Source organism: Amblyomma americanum, chromosome 2 (assembly GCF_052857255.1).
Source record: "Amblyomma americanum isolate KBUSLIRL-KWMA chromosome 2, ASM5285725v1, whole genome shotgun sequence".
Classification (NCBI taxonomy): domain Eukaryota; kingdom Metazoa; phylum Arthropoda; class Arachnida; order Ixodida; family Ixodidae; genus Amblyomma; species Amblyomma americanum.
In genome coordinates this window covers 52,622,823-52,643,396 of record NC_135498.1, presented here as the reverse complement: position 1 = coordinate 52,643,396, position 20,574 = coordinate 52,622,823, and the positions used below count along the sequence as shown (strand labels likewise).

General features: G+C 48.3%; 2 protein-coding genes across 2 annotated transcripts; one reads left to right on the top strand and one right to left on the bottom strand.

Moving 5' to 3' along the window:
• The first annotated feature begins 12,244 nt into the window (after nt 1–12,244).
• LOC144121248 (uncharacterized) lies at nt 12,245–16,081 on the top strand. The gene is made up of 4 exons (XM_077654359.1): nt 12,245–12,403; nt 13,234–13,869; nt 14,922–15,025; nt 15,263–16,081. Exons 2-4 carry the CDS (start codon nt 13,563–13,565, stop codon nt 16,079–16,081), a joined length of 1,230 nt encoding a protein of 409 aa, XP_077510485.1. The 5' UTR covers nt 12,245–12,403; nt 13,234–13,562.
• Nucleotides 16,082–16,427: 346 nt separating this feature from the next.
• On the bottom strand, nt 16,428–19,243 carry LOC144121249 (uncharacterized). Its single transcript, XM_077654360.1, has 7 exons — nt 19,225–19,243; nt 18,869–18,934; nt 18,014–18,067; nt 17,606–17,665; nt 17,467–17,520; nt 16,644–17,409; nt 16,428–16,567 (listed from the first exon to the last, which is right to left on the bottom strand). The coding sequence occupies exons 5-7, from the start codon at nt 17,518–17,520 to the stop codon at nt 16,437–16,439; spliced, it is 951 nt and encodes a 316-aa protein (XP_077510486.1). The 5' UTR covers nt 17,606–17,665; nt 18,014–18,067; nt 18,869–18,934; nt 19,225–19,243; the 3' UTR covers nt 16,428–16,436.
• Between the last annotated feature and the right edge of the window lie 1,331 nt (nt 19,244–20,574).

Sequence of the window (20,574 nt, the reverse complement as noted above, 5' to 3'; positions counted from 1 at the left end):
GCACGCGCGTGCGAGCTCGTTAGAACCGCTTCGCGGGCGGCGATCCAGCGCGAATGGATGCCCATCGCTGACTGGCGAGGAGCTGCTAATTGCACGCGCGACGATGCGTCCCCTCATCGGGCGCCGAGGGGCGGCGCGGCAAGAAATGGGTTGAGCGCTCGCGGGCAGGGTGCTCGAGTGTCAACGCGCACGACACGTCACCGCGCTGGGGATCCTTGAGGTGCACACGGCGCGCAAGCGACCGAAAATCCGCCTCGCAGGAAAAAGAAATACATCTTGCGCGCGGCGCGGGGCCTTCCAAAAATATCGGCCTCGCTCTTGGCGCGGGCGGGTCGGGCGAGCGCGTTCCACCTACACTCATTTAGGGCAGGCGTCCAATCGCCGTCGGTGCGTCATCAGAGAGCAGTGAAGAAGGAGCACTGGTGACCTCTGCTGCACTTGCTTGACAGCCGTTGCCGCGGTTGAGTGTCACTGATGTGTCGCCCGCCACCATGCCGTTTCGCGCGTTCGCAAGTGGCGCAGGATTGTTTAGAGCTGCTGTTATTGTTACAGGCGTGCTGCAGTGTACCGCACAGTCTCGCGTAGAAGGGGTATGGAAACGTGCCTCTTTTTGCATGCTCTGCTTCTTCTAAATAAATATTGGTTGACATTTGTCAACTTGCCTTTTGTCAGAAACATGCTATCAACCTGTCAGTAAGTATATAAATTCCTGAATTTCCTTCGTTCTGAACCTTTGTTTCATTTTCCTTCTCTTTCTCGCTGAACGGCTGGTCTCTAAATCCAATTATTTCCCTCCACCAATCTTCCAGCCTTTTACTTTGTCTATTTTTTTATGACATTCTGCGAATTAACCAGCACATTTTGGCTGGTTTTGAACCCCATTGTTTCACAGTTTTATTTGCTTCCCTCGTCTGTTTGAGGCTACGTTACACTGGATTACAATATATGTTCCTTATTTCCTTCCTGTTTGGCATGCGGCAAAAACAAATACCTACAACGTCGTGAAGAAGCTTTTGTCAGTAGCATTTCGTTTTCAAACAACGCGAATTGTAAATTTTTGCTCTCTTGCAATGTTATGTTTAATCAACCGTGTCCTAATGTCGATAAGTGCTTAAAGTCGGAGAGATCTCGGAGAGATCTCAGACTCCCCCCCCCAGTAATGACAAGGGATCCGAGGCACCCCGTATTAGAATATAGAGACTGCACGAATTTGAAGCAAGCAACCATTTTTTATTCTTTCAGTGGTTGTCGGAACATTTCTTCTCTATCATTTCGAAAATTTCGCCCATATTTCCAGTATGAATCATTAACACCTTTTCTAAAACCCTAGACGGAGAAAAATACAAAGCTGGCAGCGCTACACAGAGGGTGGGAGAAAAAGGGAAACTCGTGCCCTCACACCACGAGTCAATCCAGAACTGACCACTCAGCTCCAAGGCTACCCATCAATAACAAGCACACTGGCAGAGCGTGGAGATCACTTGTTTCAGGTCTGTGAGATAATGTGAGCAAACAACGACCGTTAAAAATCGTATCTCCCCTTTGTATACATAAAACGATGTGTAAAATCGGCCGCCAGCCGCTTTCTCCCTCTCTCCTTTCCCTCTCCACCTGTTCTCGAATCACGGAGACCTTCCTTAGATGGAGCCAGGCTTTAAGCACTGTGCACATTCATTCAGCAAGTATGTGTTGGATCTTTTCAGTAAATCTTGCCATAAATTAGAGGGACGCCGTGCATTGTCGAGAGTTCCCGAACGATCTCAACCAGCCGCATGCAGTGTCTGTTAACTGCCGCCAAAATCGCAGCACGAGGGGACTTCAACATTTCACTGGCATCGAAATGAAGCCGAATCGGCCGGATGTCGAACCCTCCAATACTTCGCCGAAGCAGTAGAACGCCAGTCTCACTGAGCCAGCCTGAAAACTAATTTCGAAGTTTTCCAGTCTCACTGTACAGAAGAATTAACTTCAGTATGAGGCTTAACAGCACCAGTATAGGCGTCGTAGTTACTCTGTCACACCACAGAAGTTCAAAAAGTGACAGGCGACCAATCAGAGTGACGCGAAAGGGCAAACGTTGGCATAAGGGGCTCCAATTTTGTTGCCAATATGTGTCGAATTACCTCGCAGCACGAAAACCGAAAGGGCAGAATCCATCAATTGTCGCCTCCTTATCGGTGCAGGTTTAAACGGTCAGTGATCAATCGAAACTACACCAGGTTTTAGAAAATGATTGGTGCAGGAAACGAAAGACGTAGTAACTGCCACACTTCTTGCTGAACACCTCAACCGTGCCATGAAGGAAGGGAGGAAGGTGGGAGTGAAAGAAGGGGGAAATAGAGAAAGAGGTGCTATAGCTTAAGGCTCCAGAGTAATTTAGAGCACCAGGGAATCTTTAACGTGCGCTGACATCGCACAGCATACGGGCACCTTTTGCGTTTCGCTTCAATCGAAGCCCGGCCGCCGCGGCCAGGTTCGAACCCGGGTCCCCCGGACGCGTTCGAAGGCGAGCTTGCACGTGCCAGTGCTCATGCGCCCTTGCGTTTGGAAGCGGTCGCACTTGGGCCTTTCCGAATCCACTCCAGGCTTCAAAAATACGACGGTCAATTTTTGCGACGATGGAAATAACGCATAAGAAAATCCATGCGCCTGCAGCGTCCGGTATGGTACTGTGCCATGCCAAGAAGTTCGCATGATGCAGCCCCCGAAAGACGTATTTACCTTGCAGTATGCATGCTTACAACACTGCTGAAGAGGTAGTGTAAGTTGGACATCATGGTAATAAACAGGAATGAAACTGAGAACAGTGCAGCGAAAAAAGGAAAATGATAGGGGCAACATTAGGAAACACAGAGAGCTGATGGGTTAAACATGAGTTGTTGTTGTTGCCTTCATCACATGGCACATACCCACGACGGGGTATTGGCCAGGGTTCATCGAGGAGAGCCCAAAGAACAGGGTAAATTGGTGCCAGGCTAATGATTGAAGTTAATGATATGCGAGATGAAATGAAGAAGAGGAAGTGCATGGGCGGAAAGGGTATGTGTGCCATGTCACGAAGGCAACAACAACAATGCCAGCAGACAGTAGACGGCCACGGGGTAACAGAGCAGATCCCAAAAGATGGTGAATGGAGCAGGGTGCGACTGAGAGCAGACGAGATTCGGAAGTTTACGGGGATAGGGTGGTCTCAGCTGCTACAGGACAGGGTTAATTGGAGATCAGTCAGAGGGGTCCTTGTCCTGTATAGTTACATATATGGGATGATGATGGTGACCCTGCTCATAGCTTACAAGGGCTAAGTTGCAGCTCCTCCATTGGTGCTATATAACGGTCACTATCTGTTGCATGCATGCCACATTTGCCAAATTACACTTATTTCCATACATCGTCTTCGTCTCCTCTCTGCATCAGGTAGACCGTGTGTCCCTTCTAGTTGGAGTTCCTGGCAGGCTCCTTCCTCCCTTATTCTGTGCATGTCTTCGTGTCTTCAAGCAAAATAAAGACCGCTAAATAAGTGACAGTTTAATTGTTCCTTCTTGAACGCCGGTCGTATACCTGCCCCGTACAAAGCTGACGTCTTTCCCACAAAAGGTGCATACCCCGGGAACAACGCGTGGACATCGTGTACAGACACGTACCACGAAAGCGGCGTTCACCACCGCATATTTCGGAACACACGTCTCCCGCAGCAGCCGTGCACAGCGGCCAGTGCATATTTGGCTCGGCATGCGAAGAACGAATATCCGACCCGCGCGTCTGCATTTGAACTTATCCCCGAGCGACGACGAGGCACGCCCCGTCGCGGCGTCGTGTCGGTCGTGCGACGTCGTCGGAGCCTGTCTCCCCCCTTCCCCGTCACCGCTGCAACTCCGGGAGGGCTGACAGACCGTGACCGCGCGGCGCGCCGATGCAAATGAGCACTCGGTGTGTACCGCGAAAGGAGCCGCATCGCGTCATGAAGCACGCGGGGCGCGTTCTTCAGGAGCAGCGAGCAATCCATCTGGAGTTTAACCTTTTTATATACGGACGGCTCGATCGACTCAGACGTGCGTTACTGGCCGAATCGGAGCTTTCCAATAAGCGCTTCCTGGGCGCCGCCATGTACCTCGTTGGACTGCTGTGTGCAGAGATGGAGGGACTGGTAGCGCGAGCGTTCTGCACCTGTACGCAGCAGCTGAAAGAGCAGGTGTGCTGGCACCTGCGTGAACACGGTGAAAAGTCCTAGCGTTAGCGTGGATGCCAAGAAAAGAAAACCGGATAATCGGGAGCGGCCGAGAGTCAAAGCCGTGGTGGCTCAGTGGTTATGATGCTCGATTGCTGACCCGAAAGACGCGGGCTCTACCCTATAGCTGCGGCGGCAGCATTTCGATGGAGGAAATGCTGCAGGCCCGCGTACTGCACGACGTCAGTGCACTCTAAAGAACTCCAGGTGGTCGAAATTATCCGGAGCCCTCCACTACGACGACCCTCGTAGCCTGATTCCGCCTGAGTCGCTTTGGGACGTTAAAGTTACCCCCCCCCCCCCCCCCCCCCAGAAAAAAAGACTAGTGACTAGGTGATAAAAAAGGGTTGAAATGCGGGCCAGTTGGTTCATAGTAACTTGAAAAAAACCAGTCACAAAAGACAAGGGACAAGAGAAGGGCTGTTCACGCCACAACGACTGGACTATCAACTGAGATTTATTAGACAAAACATAGTCCGAGCAAGGCCAGCAGAGCATGCGCAACAGCCGCATCACAACTCACAGCGCGTAGGGCGCACAAGATACACATCTATCGTGACCGGCCTAAAAAAGCGAATTCCTTCTCGAGTAAGCGCACCGAGGTTGTGCTAATGCAATCTTGGCCTGACAAACTGATAAGGTATGCCTCCAAGATTTCTCGCTCTTGCTTGCCCTTGCCTCTACCAAGAATCATTACGTTGCTGAACAGTGGATAACACCCACATTCATTGCAATGACGAGGCAAGTAGGCACCGTCATCAGACCCCAGGGAGGAGTGGTGCTCACGCAGCCGGTCATTAATACATCGACCTGTTTGGCCTATGTATACTCTTTCACATGTGGCCTATGTATACTCTTTCGCTTCACGGCGTGTGTCGATCAGGTAGTGTACAAGTTCCCCCTCACATGCGAAATAGTATACCTAGTATACATATACAGCAATGTAATGATACTTGGTAGAGGCAAGGGAAAGCAAGAGCGAGAAATCTTGGAAGCATACCATATCAGTTTGTCAGGCCAAGATTGCATTAGCACAACCTCGGTGCGCTTACTCGAGAAGGAATTCGCTTTTTTAGGGCGGTCACGATAGATGTGTATCTTGTGCGCCCTACGCGCTGTGAGTTGCGATGCGGCTGTTGCGCATACTCTGCTGGCCTTGCTCGGACTATGTTTTGTCTACTAAATCTCAGTTGACAGTCCAGTCGTTGTGGCGTGAACACTCCTTCTCTTGTCCCTTGTCTTCTGTGACTGGTTTTTTCAATGTTAGATGATAAAACTTACTGTAACAATTAACGTGGTTCCCGCTGGTGCAAGCCAGCAGCACCAGAAGTATCTGGAGGTCACTGGGAGAGGCCTTCGTCCTGCAGTGAGCTCTACTCTGATGACGGTGGTGACGTCAACGAAGGCGATGATGATGATACCGGCATAGCACCCGTTACTATGGGATACTTTCGGTCCGATCTGCTGTTACTTTGTCCGCGGTGTTTTTATTCCTTGGAACCTTGCCGTTCAGGTAGCGTGCCGAAGGGTATATGCAGGGGGTCGGACCAATAGCGTGCGTGTGATTACACACGCGATATTGGTCCGACCCCCTGTATACCTTTCAGCAATCGATTGCTTTCCCAATGTACTGTATGCGACATCGTTCTGTTTTACAGCGATATATCTGTATATGGAAACAGCTTCGCTATCAACGTAGTAAGTTGTAATTGAAAACTCCCGCATTTACGTGCGAGTCAGTGAGGATTAATTGATTCTCATTGACCAATGAGGGTTCTGAGAGAGGATTAATTGATTTGTAGGGAGGATTCTGACTACATCTACTGCAGGGCAAAGGCCTCTCCCATGTCTCCCCAATTAACCCTGTCCTTTGCCAGCTGCGCCAAACCTATGCCTGCGAATTTCTTAATCTCATCCGCCCCCTAACCTTCTGCTGCCCCCTGCTACTCTTGCCTTCTCTTGGAATCTACTCCGTTACCGTTAAGGACCAGTGGTTATCTTGCCTTCGCATCACATGCCCTGCCCAAGCCCATTTATTCCTCTTGATTTCGACCAGGATGTCATTTGCGGGGAGGGAGGGGGAGTTGGCACATCCTCTATTGCCTTGTCCTGTACCAACACCACCTAGACGTCTTCTAGGTGGTGTTGCCGGAACTCCTCGGGTTCCTTACATGTGAACAGTATGCTAGTGGATGTTAATGCTTTAGCGCAATCAGAACATGCGCGTCTATCTGCTTTAATTAGAGGTTCGTCGCTTTTTACGAATGGAGCCATACGAGGCACTGGAAACTTGCAAATCAGTGCGAAATTTCATGCACAGTACGTTGCAATAAAGGTCGCCCTCACTCTCGTAGAGAAAACCTCATCAGGATTGTGGAAATGTGAGAGGTCAAAGGCCCGCCGAGGGCACTGAGTACATCATATACAACTGGCTATGAACCACTCAGCGCTCGCTGCTTGCCGGAGCCAAAGGACGAAAATTTGGAATCACTGCTTGCTTCACCTTCTCACCTCGAAAAGTTCGGCATCTGACAGGACATTGGGAGATGAGTTCCGGGTGGGCCTCAAAATGGCGCATGTGCGGCAGTTTCAAATGCCGGAGCCTTCTCCATCACGTCGGCGAAGAGAAACTTCTTGTACAGCGGAGATGCCCTAGCGTAGACGAATACCGGTTTACCGGATGCCTACTGCGCGTGCGCAGCCGGCGTCGGGTAAACTGATATACGTCTATGCTAATACGTGTCGGGTATGCAACAAGCCTCTATTAAAAGTTCAGAATACGCTACAAAGAGCGGAAGCTTTTACTTTCCTAGCCGCAACTCTGAAGGTCACTGGCATCGCGCTGTGACCTCTAAACCGGAGGTGTGGCATGACGTCATACCACGTGACTCGCCACAGCAGCGCCGCTCGCCTCGCCGCCTGCCGGCGCAGCGGGTCTGAGCTTCTCTCGTCTCACTAGGTATAACAAAGTTAAACCCCGGCTTATAGTTTCTCTCGTTTAGCGCTGTTTTAGCGCTATATTGTGATTCGATGTTTCGGAAGCCAGAATGAAATCAAACACCGAACTATTCTGCTTCTGTCGATCGAAATGCCCGATTCCGCCAACACTGTTCATTGGTTTTCTTGAAAATCGAAATGCCCTTTCGTAACTTGGACCGCGGCTGGGTTTACCGGCTCCATACGTGCGAAGTGGTGTAGGCTTGAGAATGGAGAGTGAAGGGCAAACGAAGGAAATGAGAAAGCGACAAGTCATGGAAGAACTGAAGGGCAGGAGAGAAAGTGTTGGCATGATACCGCAGCGGTGCCCTAGTTGTTTGAGCATCCGCCTCGCATGCGGGATGGAGGTTCGGGCATACAGTTCCGGTTTCGATCCCCAGTGCCGCCGGGTATACCCACCAGTGATAAAATGGGTACAAGCTTTCCCCTGGCCTGGTGCTCGGCTTCTTTAGGGTGAAATGCTTGAGAAGCGGGTCTTTGAGTAGATGAAAACCCACCTTGAGTAGATGAAAAAAACCCTGTGCCATGATGCTCTTTGGCCACAGATGCCCTTGCGTCATAAAAATCATAATCATTTTCATCAGAAAGTATTGGTGTTGATTGCGCGTGTTGGCCTGACGGTTATGCGGCTGGCAGAAAGCCAGCGCCTATCCTCTCCCGATTCAATCGTTAAAAGACGGTTGAAGAATTGTTCGCCCAAAATATGTAGACGGGTAGATGCGATTGTTGTCAAGTTTGTCCTGAAAGCGCTTGGAATGTGTAATTGAAGCATGGTTGAATTCTGAGATAGTATTGAAAGGAATGTTCGAAGAAACAGGAGAAATTACTGAGCTTGGCGGCAGGGGACGTTATTTCCATCCACTCATTGATCCACCCATCCATCTGTCCAACAACTGTATCAAACGTACTGCGCACGCAGTTTGTGTGTTAAACGCGTTTCTTTGTTGTTCAGTGCGTGCGGCATCCCCGGATGTTGGTCGAAGGTTCGACGCACTCGGAGCTGCGCACGGTTCGAGGAACTCGTTTAAAGCCCGAGTGCAACTGTTATCAGCAGCACGAGCGCTTCGCCTGTTTGCACTCTGTGTAAAGAGTACAACGCACTGTGGCTCACACAGACGCGCGGTCATACGGGGAAGCTTTGATTCATATACGTCAACCCCGAAAAACCAGCAGGTAAGAATCCAACTTGATTTTATGAAGGTATGGTCCCCTTAGCTTTTTCCATTCCTTTAATCATTACTGCATTCTTCATCACACCTGCACCCACTGATGCCCTGACGTAATAAATCTCATTTTTTTTATAGAATCCAAGTTTTAGAATTTTGGGAAATTTTGCGCAATTCATCAAACAAGAATAAAAAAATCACTCAATCGGGTGTCTGTTTCCACTGCAGCCACCACTACTGAACTCCAGATTCAATCGCGATTGGGGAACAGCTAAGTGGAGGTGGGAGAGTGAGGCGTCTCACACTCAACAATTCTGGACAAAAGCATTTTTGAGCGAGAAAGCGTTTATGAATGCAATTTTTTTCATATATTGCGATATTTCAGCAAAACAATCTATATATCCGCGGATCTCCAGTCGGCAGACTTGAATTTTTTTCTATTAACGTTCTTGCTATCGTCAGAAGCGCTCCCCATTGGTTTTCTATATGGCAATCTTAACTGCTCGATGTGAGCGACAGGGAAACGATGGGAAAATAAAGAAATATTTTGCTACACATCTGAAAAATGGACCATTACCTCCAAATTCGTTTAACAGTGCATTTTGCGGGAATAGTTGGTGGAGCACTCTCTAAAAAAAGTAAAAACAGCTCTAATTTAGCACAAAGCTGTTAACTTAGCGCTGTTTTGCCTTAGATAATTATATCCAATATTTCCATAAAAGTACCTGACAATTTTGCAATAATCACAATTTTTGTCCAACAATGTTGGGCATGTATTTACTCAATTCATTTCTTGAGCTTCCTGTGTCGAAAAAAAATTATAGTTAATGCAGTTTTCACCTGAAAAATGTCTAAGCTTATCCCGCTTCCCCTCCTTCCCCACTTAAATCGGCACTTTCGTTAGAACGCTCGCGTAAAGGTGCGCGTCGCCTCCAAAGAAACGTCGTTACGACAGTGGTCGCTGTTGCGGCAACGCCCGCGTGTGCATGTTATATGCCGTCGGTGGAAATAAAATACCAGCGGCGGACATCCGCTGCTGCCGCCCGACTGCGATGGGCAAAATGCGAAACGACCTCGGGACAAAGGAAAAGGATGCGCGCTATCTCGGCCGTTGCCCGTTTCCGCGTCCTCTCTCCTCCCGCGCATTGTTTGAGGCCGCGGAGTTCGCGGCAGTCTCCCCGCGCGCGGATCGAGGCCCGGGCTGCTGTTTCCACCCTCTGCAGCACCCCCCCCCCCCCTCTCCTCTTGCCACGAAGCGCGCCGCGGCGGTCGCGCCATATTGAATGATCGAGTGAGCAAGCAAAGTGAATTAGCTTCCACGTCGCCAGGAGCCACGTATAGTGCGCATACATGGGCTGTGAAGGACGCTGTCTTGGACGCCACTGCCGACGGTTTCTTCAGTGGGCGCCGAGCTCTTCGACCACGCGGACGTGTCTGCGTGTGTTAACTATACACTGTAAACAGAAAGTACTAAAAAGGGAGTGAGCTGTCCTCTAGAGCACTCGATCCTTTTTTTTTTATAAAACGGAGTGCCCTGTGGAGGACACTCCCTTTTAACTCAGAGTGTACACGAGCCATCAAAATGTGGGCTCCCCTATGAGACGTCAAAGCTGCGACCTTGGGCTCCCCAGCATATATAGAGCCTTATCCTGAGCTCCGCGTTGGATGAACTGGTGATTTCAGTGCAATGGCGCAAGGTTAGGTTAGAGTAGGCTGAAGGTGCCACTGCTGCATCCTCTGGCCATGTTTAGTGGCATGCCAGAATGGGTGAATGCGGAAAAAGGCAGCCCCCGCCGCGGTGGCTCAGTGATTAGGGCGCTCGACTACTGATCCGGAGTTCCCGGGTTCGAACCCGACCGCGGCGGCTGCGTTTTTATGGAGGAAAAACGCTAAGGCGCCCGTGTGCTGTGCGATGTAAGTGCACGTTAAAGATCCCCAGGTGGTCGAAATTATTCCGGAGCCCTCCACTTCGGCACCTCTTTCTTCCTTTCTTCTTTCACTCCCTCCTTTATCCCTACCCTTACGGCGCGGTTCACGTGTCCAAAGATATATGAGACAGATACTGCGCCATTTCCTTTCCACCAAAAACCAATTATTATTATTATTATTATTATTATTAAAAAGGCAGCGAGAGAGAACTGCGCGGTCGCTGAGCGTTGCCGTTCCCAACTGCATCCCCGTCGCTCTGGTTCACTGCGAAGCCTTAATAATAATAATAATAATTGGTTTTTGGGGAAAGGAAATGGCGCAGTATCTGTCTCATATATCGTTGGACACCTGAACCGCGTCGTAAGGGAAGGGATAAGGGACGGAGTGAAAGAAGAAAGGAAGAATAGGTGCCGTAGTGGAGGGCTCCGGAATAATTTCGACCACCTGGGGATCTTTAACGTGCACTGACATCGCACAGCACACGGGCGCCTTTGCGTTTCGGCTCCATAAAAACGCAGCCGCCGCGGTCGGGTTCGAACCCGGCGAAGCCTTCTGTAATTTTTTTTTTAGGAAAGGAAATGCCCAGTAACTGTCTCACTTATCTCGGTGCACACCCGAACCGCGGCGTAAGGCAATGGATAAAGGAGGGAGCGAAAGAACAAAGGAAGAAAGAGGTGCCGTGGTGGATGGCTCCGGTATAATTTCGACCACATGGGGATCTTTAACGAGCACTGACATCGCACAGCACACGGGCACGTTTGCGTTTCGCCTCCATCGAAACACGGCCGCCACGGCATGGTTCGAGCCAGGGAACTCCGGCTCAGTAGCCGGGCGCCTTAACCACTGAGTCACCTCGCCGGATAAGCCTTCTGTGCCCTAACACATTCTACACCTTCGGCGGTCGTACCGCAAAGTTCAGCTATGAAGAAGCGGGGAGAAGAGGTTCGGAAGAAAATGCCCAGCGTGCTGCCCTCGTCGTACGCGATGCACGCTTCTTTCCTTCTTCCCTTACGGCGCGGTTCAGGTGTCCAACGATATATGAGACAGATACTGCGCCATTTCCTTTCCCCCCAAAAACCAATTATTATTATTATTATTCCTTCTTCACCACCACTTATTCTCAATCTTCGCTTTCCCTTTGAAATTCCCTTCCGACGCAGTAGGTCGTGGGATCGAATCCCCTCCACGCCGCCAGCATTTAGATGAAGGTAATTGGTTTCTGGGGAAAGGAAATTGCGCAGTATCTGTCTCATATATCGTTGGACACCTGAAGCGCGCTGTAAGGGAAGGGATAAAAGAGGGAGTGAACGAAGAAAGGAAGAAGGAGGTGCCGTAGTGGAGGGATCCGGAATAATTTCGACCACATGGGGATCTTTAACGTGCACTGACATCGCACAGCACACGGGCGCCTTAGCGTTTTTTCCTCCATAAAAACGCAGCCGCCGCGGTCGGGTTCGATCCCGGGAACTCCGGATCAGCAGCCGAGCGTCCTAACCACTGAGCCACCGCGGCGGGTCAATTTAGATGAGGGCGAAATGCGAATGACGCCCGTACGTGCTCTACGATGGGAGTGTTACAAATGCCTTTCGATGGAGTAAGTATATGTCCCAAATTTCACTCCCTTTTCGGGAACCGCCGCACACATCCCAGGCAGAGTGCAGCGCACATCCTCTGCGGGAGTGGATGCTTGTAGACATCATATCACCACTGGGTTCCCGGCGGCACTAATAATCGAACCCCGCACCTCCCGCATGCAAGGCAGATTCTCAACGACTATACACGATTTCAGTTTCGATACCTGGGGACTGCCATATTGCTAGAACCCAGCGCCGCGTAGCGGCGTTGCCGTTACGGGCTGTTACTTTTGGCTTGGGCTGCTCGGGCTGCGTTGCGTCTCAGCGTGTTTTGGAGTGCAGCTCCTCGTTCTGCCGGCACCCGCTCGCAAAATAAATCTGCCGAAACGTAGCAGTGGTGAGCTTGAAGCCGTATACGTGTGCATTTTGAAAGGCGCAAGCGGCTGGAAGCGCTGGTGGTCAAGGCAACCAACCGCCCGTTATTGCATCGACGGAGCAAACGATCACGATAGGTGAGTGTCTGTGCTACTTACTACTAAAATAATGAATAACCGTAGTAAACAAATAAATATCGTTTTTTAACGGCTGCGTAGCGTGTTACAGTCTTTGTAAGTTACCGCGGGCCACCTGACATTCAGCGGAATGAAGGGCCGGCAGTCCGCTGACTGCGGAGTCGTCGATCTGCGCTGCCTTCTGCCACCGATGGGCTGGCGTTCCGAAATTACTCGCGAGGGCTCCGGCAATCCCGCACAGTTCGTCTTTGGCCGCATCTGACGTGTACCGTACGTTCTACTACATGTAAATTCTTCGAATTAGCTTCGTCAGTACGCGTGCTCTTTCCCGTTGTCGGCCGCGTCCCACATAGCCACACCACTGCAATGTGGAACTCGCTCGATGCGTCACGAAACAGAAAGTTGGAAAGAACGAGATTGGTATACCCTTCACGCCTCGTACGTAGGCTGCACGAGCGCACGCAGCCGTGAGAGCGCAATTTGATTATGTGCGAGGCAGTGTTAGTTGATAGTCTGCCCAGTTGCCGAAATATGTGTAAGGTCGCCAACTCCTGTTGCGTCAGAGTATTTTGCGCAATTATATGTGCTTTGCGATCGGACTTGTGTGCCTTGTATTCGGGCAGTTAACCAGCATTATCGCATCTGTTTTGCACTGCTCAAATTTCAAGAAGGCAGAAGCAACTGTGGGATCCATATTATGGCAGCACTACAGTGAACTCATGATCGTACATATCTCCTTAAGAGCTGTAGCGCCCAATGCACTTTTGCCGGCCTTTGGAGGTATCTTTCTTTATTGTAATGTCCTTTTCATGCCGTCTTTTTTTTTTCAGATGGTGACATCCATGCTCATCCCCTGCTCGTGCAGCAGTGGACAGATGACACCAAACCCTGGCCAAGCATAACAAGTGCTCATATTGTATGCTACTTGATTAGATCAAAGGCCTGTGATCTTAAAGAGGCAGAGGCGTACAAAAGCCTGGACTCTTATAACCAGCTGCAGTGCGGTTGGGTGGCCCGGGTGCTGAGTCACGAAGCAGCTGCTGATATTGTGTATGTGAAGGCCGATGTGCGACCCTCTCAGGCAGCAAACAAAAAACCATGGTCGCCATGGGCCTGTGTGCGGAAGAATGGTCAAGTGGTGACTGCTGGTTGTTCTTGCATGGCTGGAAAAGCACGTGTTTGTAGCCATATTGGTGCCCTGTTGTGGAAGCTAGAAATGGGCGTCCAGCTAGGCATCACTGGCATCTCATGTACCGACAAGACGGCAGCTTGGAATCGGGGTACAAAGAGAAATGTTGAGCCGGCCCTTCTCAATTCCATGTCCTTCAATCTTAAGAGGTCAACGGTGGACACCGCAAGCACGCAGCACCCAAGGCCGACCCGAAAGGTCAAGCATTTTGCAAGCAAAGAAGAACTCGCAGACCACATCAAGAAGTCACCTTATGGCGAGCTCTTCAATATTCCTGGTGAGTATTGCTGAGATGACACACATCTATTAAACAAGCTGGTTGCCGGTGTAGTAATATGAGTGTGCTTTGCTGGTATTCAGTGTCAGATAACATTGTCACTTGCTGCATATAGTACGAGTAAGGCTCTACAACAAGGAAGTGGCAAGTGATCAAAGTCATTAGTTTCTAGAAGTTCAGTAGCACAATGAGGACCATGGACACTCATGAGTAAAAACTGATCTAAGATATAGAGCTTATGTACTTTATATGGAATACACATGCAGCTCATTTTGGAAGCCAGTCATTTTCGCAGACAGAGGAGAAAACAATTGTCACATTTTGAAGATATTTCACATTCCAAGAAAAATCTGTTTGCAAGCATATGTGAATGAGAAAAATCATGAACCTGTTTGAATTCTGTGTAATGGCTGGCTGGACGACAAATTTTCGTATTGTCGGTAACACAGAACACGAATAATGAGAGCTTCATTTCTTTCCAAGGGAAGAGAAGCCATTTTTGAGAACTCCGGCTCATAAGAAAAAAAATTTGCTTATTGACACGTGTATCTGGGAGAGAATGAATGCTGCGTTTAATGTAAAAAAAAGTTCACCGCTGTATGTGTTTAGTCCCGTTTTGCAGTGTTCCGTATGAAAGAGATGATTTCTTTCTTAGTTAGAGCTGCATATTCAGTGCAGTTATGTGCTGTGAGGATAAACTGAAATGGAACACTGTAAGGAGAAAAATAGAGTGTAAGTGTAAAAGGGGTCTATATCTTTGAATGTTAGTTTGTGGAAAGACTTTGCCAAGCATTGACAATTCCTCGGAGCACATGTGCTAGCCACATATGAAAAATTTTCATTGTAGAACATATTTTCTACTTTTTTGATGAATGCAGTTGCACGTGAACACTGGGCTGATCCATCCATTTATTCACTCTTGTCCTGATTGCACTGTCATATTTTTGAAAATGTAGGTAGTACATTGACTACTATATGTAGGTGCGAGTTTGAGTGCCTTTCATGGAATGAAATTGGCTGTTAGGCATTGTGGTGATGCTTTTCATTTGCAGGCACCCTTCTCCACAACACATTGATGACGAGAAGGGAGATCCAGCAACCTTCTCAGGCACCAGCAAGTGTCCAGAGGCAACAAGCGACACATCACTCAGAGAAGGTAGCGACAAAAATGCATAAGCCTTTGTCATGCATGAACATAACTTGACTCATTTATCTTGAATATGAGTGCAAGCTTTAGGAATGACCTGAACCCACAGCCATGCTCAATGTAATCTTGCTGACAAGGCAGTGTTGCCGCCCTTTTATTGTTGCTTAAACTGTTATAGTCAGACTTCTTAACATCCTTGCCCTTAATAAAAATTTATAACTAGACTAATGAAGACATTTTTTTCAGGTTGCCTTCCAGTCACCGAAGTGCAAAGAAAGGCAGCTGAACAAAGTGGAGCCACCAGTGGACGACTTCGAGATTACTCTCGAAAGACCTCTGTGCAACCTCAACTTCGGAAAGCTGCTTGGAAGTGAGCGAGCAGTGGATAAGCTCAGCCTTACCATGACCTCTGCAAAAAAAATTGAAGCTGCCACAAGGGAGCAAAGAAACTGTGCCGAGTGGTTTTCCCACCGCAAGGGCAGGATAACTGCTTCATTGTTCAAAGATGTTTGCCGTTCCAAACGATTGAATTGCGAGTCATTAATGAAGAGAATACTTAATGACAACTGCATTACCAGCCTTGCCGTGCAGTGTGGCATAAATTATGAGCAGTTAGCGAAACAGCGTGCTCTTGCTGCTTTTCAAACAAAGCATACAAATTGCAGACTCGAAGATTGCGGTTTGATGATTCATCCAAGGTATCCGTATCTTGGGTGTAGTCCAGACGGTTTGCTTGTCTGCGATTGCCACCCCCCAGCACTTTTAGAGGTTAAATGCCTATATAGCTTGCGGCATGTACATCCGGACGAATTAATTAAGGAGGGGCAGTGCAAGGCAGATTTTTGCTTAGATTCTGCAGGTGTACTAAAGGCAGCACATAAATACTACTACCAAGTTCAGGCACAGCTGCACCTGAACCTGGTAGGGAGCACTGTTTGCTACCTATACTTGCATGTAGACCAAGGGGGAGCATTGATTCCAGTCAAGAGAGATGAAGGATTCATGGAAACCCACATTAATAATCTTGAAAGCTTTTTTGAGAGCATAATATTGCCTAGGCTGTGAAGGGAGTTGGTTGCTAAATTTACGAGGATAACATAAGTCTCAGCTGGATGATGCCTTTATGGTGCAGTGGATATAACCAAGGCTGATGATGCACAGCAGGAACTTCCTCCTCCTTGCACAGCTGTCTCCTGAAGACGCAGCGGCCATAGAGTGCACTGTTAGTGATGCCTGTGTTCTGCATTTTTTGCTTTCTTAGAGTGTTAATCGCACGTTCGCATTTGAAATAAATGAGTCAAGCCCTAACAGTACTGGGATTGAAGCTGAACCTTTATTGTTCTTGCTGCTCTTTGATCAGAGGGCCCTTCAGATTGCATAGGCCAGCACAAACGAAAATAATCGTGTTGATATGCTTCCTTCACTTGATAGGCAAAGCCTGCTTAAAAATTCGATAAGTCTTTATCCGATTGATAGCGCGTTCCACATGGATGCGCAGTGAAGCGATTCGCCTGGTTTTTGTCACTTCTTTTTCAGACAGTTGACTCTTTCCTAAAAGACAACAAATATGAGCATTTCAAACCCAGAGGTGCATGAAAGCTTGCAATGTAGAGAACAGTCTACATACCTCTGGTGAAGGCCGGTACATTCATGCGGATTCCTTGTGCTTCAAGATGTGGCTCAAGCTTAAATCCACGATCTGCCATAATTTCGTCGCCTGGGAGTAAATAGTCCTCCACACCACATGTCCGAACTATGTATTTATCGGAGGCCCTTCCACCATATACATCTGATACAAACATGATTAGCCCGTTGGGCGCTATGACTGTCAAAAACTTGATAGTATTTGACCCTTTGTATGCGCTGTAGCTCTGTGCCCTTGCCATTAATTTCTTGGGTCTTTGCAACCACGCCTCTGTGCAGTCAAATATGCATGTTGTGCGGTCGTAGCCATTCTTGACAAAGGTGTACGGCATACTGTCATAAACTACTGACCGAGGCAGCCACACCACTATGTCTTCCATTACTTTAGCTAAGGTGGACATCATACTTGAGAATATTGTTGACACTGTCGCAATTGAAATGCTGAATCTTCTTGCAAGGTCCCCACAGAGGAGCCCAAGTCTTAGTCTCATAAGTGTGAGCAACAGCTGTTGTTCTAAACCCAATATTCCCCCTACTTTTGTGCCATTGGCCCTCAGTAAAAGAATGAGCTTATTAAAAGCATCAAACGGGAGGCCAGTGTAGAAGTGTACGTCTTGTGGCGTTAAGTACTGAAAGTGAATGCTTCTCATTGTAAGAGGAGTGTTTGAACTGTCATTTGTGTCTGCATATGTGTGGTCTGGGACTGGTTCCTCCAATTCCCACTGTGTAGAGTTGTCTTTCTTCTCCACCTGAAATAATAAACAATCTTTTATATTGTTTTGAGAATCCATTTTCTTATAAATTACCTTCATTTCTGTTTCCTCCCTTGACAAACTGCTGTTTTGTTGGTCAGGGGCCATCTGTCGGAAAAATGCAGGAAAAGAAAAACATGAAGGCAATGCAGGTTGTCTTGGTTGGAAAAGTGAACTTTGTATGAGCACTCACAGTTGTTTCTTCAAAGCTAGCGTCTAGGCGAGACGAAGCAGCATCAGTTTTCAATGAGACCTGCTAGAAAAAAAGAGGCAACATCAGAAACGACCGTCTGGAAGCTCGGACAGCATGCAAGCTTATATCCAGTTTACTGGTGCATAGCAAGCTCGTTTTTGGAAATTAATACAGATTTGATAGTTATAGCCATGAGGGTTAACAACTTGCTGGCAGACAAACACAAGAATGGCAAAAACGGCCTATTTCAGTATGTAGTGGACCTGTATGTGCATGCATGCTTACATCTAGTTTGTTGCTGGTTGCAAATACATCTTAAACATTACTGATAACCTGTGAAAGAAAGTGCAACAGATGGCTGCAATTTAGCTTCAGCAACAAAGGAATGATGAGAGCATGCATACTTACACTCACTCCGTGGCTGAAAGGCAGGCTGACCGAGTGATGTCCGATACAAACAACCTGCCAACAGAGAAGTACATTAGCTGTGAGTCTACTTTCTCAGCACATTGCAAAGCATCAAATAGTGAATGCACACTAACACTGTGTTTGCTGATTGAGGACAGGCTTGCTGTGGAATCTTCTGTGTTGGATGAGACATGTTATGAAACAGTGCAAATAACCCTGATCTCAAATTATCTAGCATGTGATGATGCTTAACAAGCTTCTCCGTACAATAACTCTGGCTTCACTAGAACAGTCATAGCTTGTCGAGACAGATTCAGTGCAAATGACATGACAAATGCCTCGCACCTTTTGTGTGCTATACGTGAGTGTGTTGCTCCAGACGTCACTCTGCATAGGACCTCTTGCATGCTCAAATATTTTGGGAAAATTTCCCTCACAGTGCTACACTCTGTTTAGGCAACAAATTGCACAATACTCAAAATCATGAGCTCTGAAAGCCAGTGCACTGCACAATTCCTTTTCTCTGCTTTACATGGTGGCATCAGCATAGATACGTGCCTAAAGCCATCTGCCTACCAATGTATAACTAGATATGGTACTTGATGCCTTTGTTGCACTGTATGATCTTTCTAGAAGACTCGCGTTTGTGAAATTGCTGTTCTGTATATTTTTTGTACACGAGTCTCATTTCTTGCTCGAGTTTCACAGCTGTGCATTCGTCTGAACCGAATATTTGAGACTGCTGTGTTTTTATTGCTTTGAAACACCTTGCCACCTGTCTGTACTTCAGCCCGCTCCTGTAGAAGCCCGATAAATGCTAACAATATTGTGAAATAATAAATGCGCATTTCTTACATTGTGCGGTGGCGTCTGCTGAACTGCATCAGATGCTTCGGACTCGTCACTTGGGCTTTCTTGTCTCTAAAATGCGAAACAAGTGTAACGTGAGCAACAGCTAGCAAGGCAGCAATGTGGGCTAGTTGGTTGTACATTTGATGGGAATAACGCGCTACACAAGGAAAAACAGCAACTGAAACGACGGCGCTTGGACTTTGGTGGGAATAACCCGCTACACGAGGAAAAACGACAACTGAAACGAGGGCGCTTGTGCAAGCGCCGTCGTTTCAGTTGTTTTTCCGTGTGCAGCGCGTTATTCCCATCAAATGTAACGTGAGTTCCAGCATTTCCATGTACAGATTCAACAATCTGACCTTTCGTTTGACAGGTGGTGGACCACAGTCATCGCGCATCAGGCATCTGCGGCCGTGGATGACCTGAAGCGATTATTATTTCTACTAACGGAAACAAAAAGCGCTCCTGTACATCACATATGGCGGTGGTGAAGTTGTAAAGCTGCACATTTACGTTATCGACAACGTTTTAAGTTCAATCTGCGGCCAACCAGCGCATATCGCACCGCTGTCGCGAAACGTGCCCGGTGATGGAGCAAGCAATGGAAAAAAAAAGTGACAAATGCTGTCCGTGCTTTTACGCATGCAAAATGCAGCATAATAAACATTTAGGCTCTGCAGCAAGCAAATTGCATGTTTACTATACGTAAAACGACAATAATTGTACTTGCCTTTCGCTCGTAGCCGAGATTCAGCATGGGCAGTGGGTTTTGCTCCGTTCGCTTGCCATCGACGAAATGCAGAGAACAGACGCGCGAGTTTGTAGTCGGGGCAAAGTCCTTTCTGTTAACCAGCGACGTCCACTGACGATTCAACTCGGGGTCGACGAGAAGTCGGTGCAACATGAACATGTCACACCCGCACTGAGACCTGGACACAGCATGCTTGGCGCAAGTGCTATCGGCGATGTTTTTCCTTTTACGCTGGTTGTTGCCACAGCCGATGACTACGCAGTGCTGACCAGTTGAAGTTCGCGCCGAGTACGGCATCGCGGCATTAGTTGCGAAAGGCGAGAAAATCACGATAAGGTACGGATATCTGTAAACAAGCTACGCCGAGAAGGTAAGAGCCGGCGATGTAACAGCCCGCAGCCAGTTGGCCACCGTGGCAGGCTGGAGAAGCGCGCGGTTCGAGAGTATTTTCTCCCTCTCCCAGCAGCCCTCGGTAAAATCGTGTATAGGCCACCGCTGAGGTACTCAGCCTTTTATAAGAATGCAATGCTTTTGCATTTCAGGCAGTCCTGTGAGCCTTACTCGAAGTTGTGTGCAATTAGTACTTTTCTTGGGAATGCTATGAAATAATCAGAAGCCGCCAGTGAAATTCTCACTGTAAGCCTCGGACTCAATTCTCAGTTCCCGGGTTCGAACCCGACCGCGGCGGCTGCGTTTTTATGCAGAAAAAACGCTAAGGCGTCGGTGTGCTGTGCGATGTCAGTGCACGCTAAAGATCCCCAGGTGGTCGAAATTAATCCGGAGCCCCCACTACGGCACTTCTTTCTTCCTTTCTTCTCTTAGCCCCTCTTTATACCTTCCCTTACGGCACGGTTCAGGTGTCCAATGATATATGAGACAGATACTGCGCCATTTCCTTTCCACAAGAACCTATTATTATTATTATTATTAGCGCGGAAAAGAAAGGAGCAGTTTCCGA

What these genes read in the sequence shown, in the direction of transcription:
- LOC144121248 (XM_077654359.1), top strand. Translation starts at nt 13,563, where the DNA reads ATGGCTGGAAAAGCACGTGTTTGTAGCCATATTGGTGCCCTGTTGTGG. An exon ending in CGAGCTCTTCAATATTCCTG is followed by an intron (nt 13,870 to 14,921) that starts GTGAGTATTGCT and finishes TTTCATTTGCAG; the next exon opens with GCACCCTTCTCCACAACACA. An exon ending in CGACACATCACTCAGAGAAG is followed by an intron (nt 15,026 to 15,262) that starts GTAGCGACAAAA and finishes CATTTTTTTCAG; the next exon opens with GTTGCCTTCCAGTCACCGAA.
- LOC144121249 (XM_077654360.1), bottom strand. Translation starts at nt 17,520, where the DNA reads ATGGCCCCTGACCAACAAAACAGCAGTTTGTCAAGGGAGGAAACAGAA. An exon ending in GGGAGGAAACAGAAATGAAG is followed by an intron (nt 17,410 to 17,466) that starts GTAATTTATAAG and finishes TTATTATTTCAG; the next exon opens with GTGGAGAAGAAAGACAACTC. An exon ending in TGTACCGGCCTTCACCAGAG is followed by an intron (nt 16,568 to 16,643) that starts GTATGTAGACTG and finishes GTTGTCTTTTAG; the next exon opens with GAAAGAGTCAACTGTCTGAA.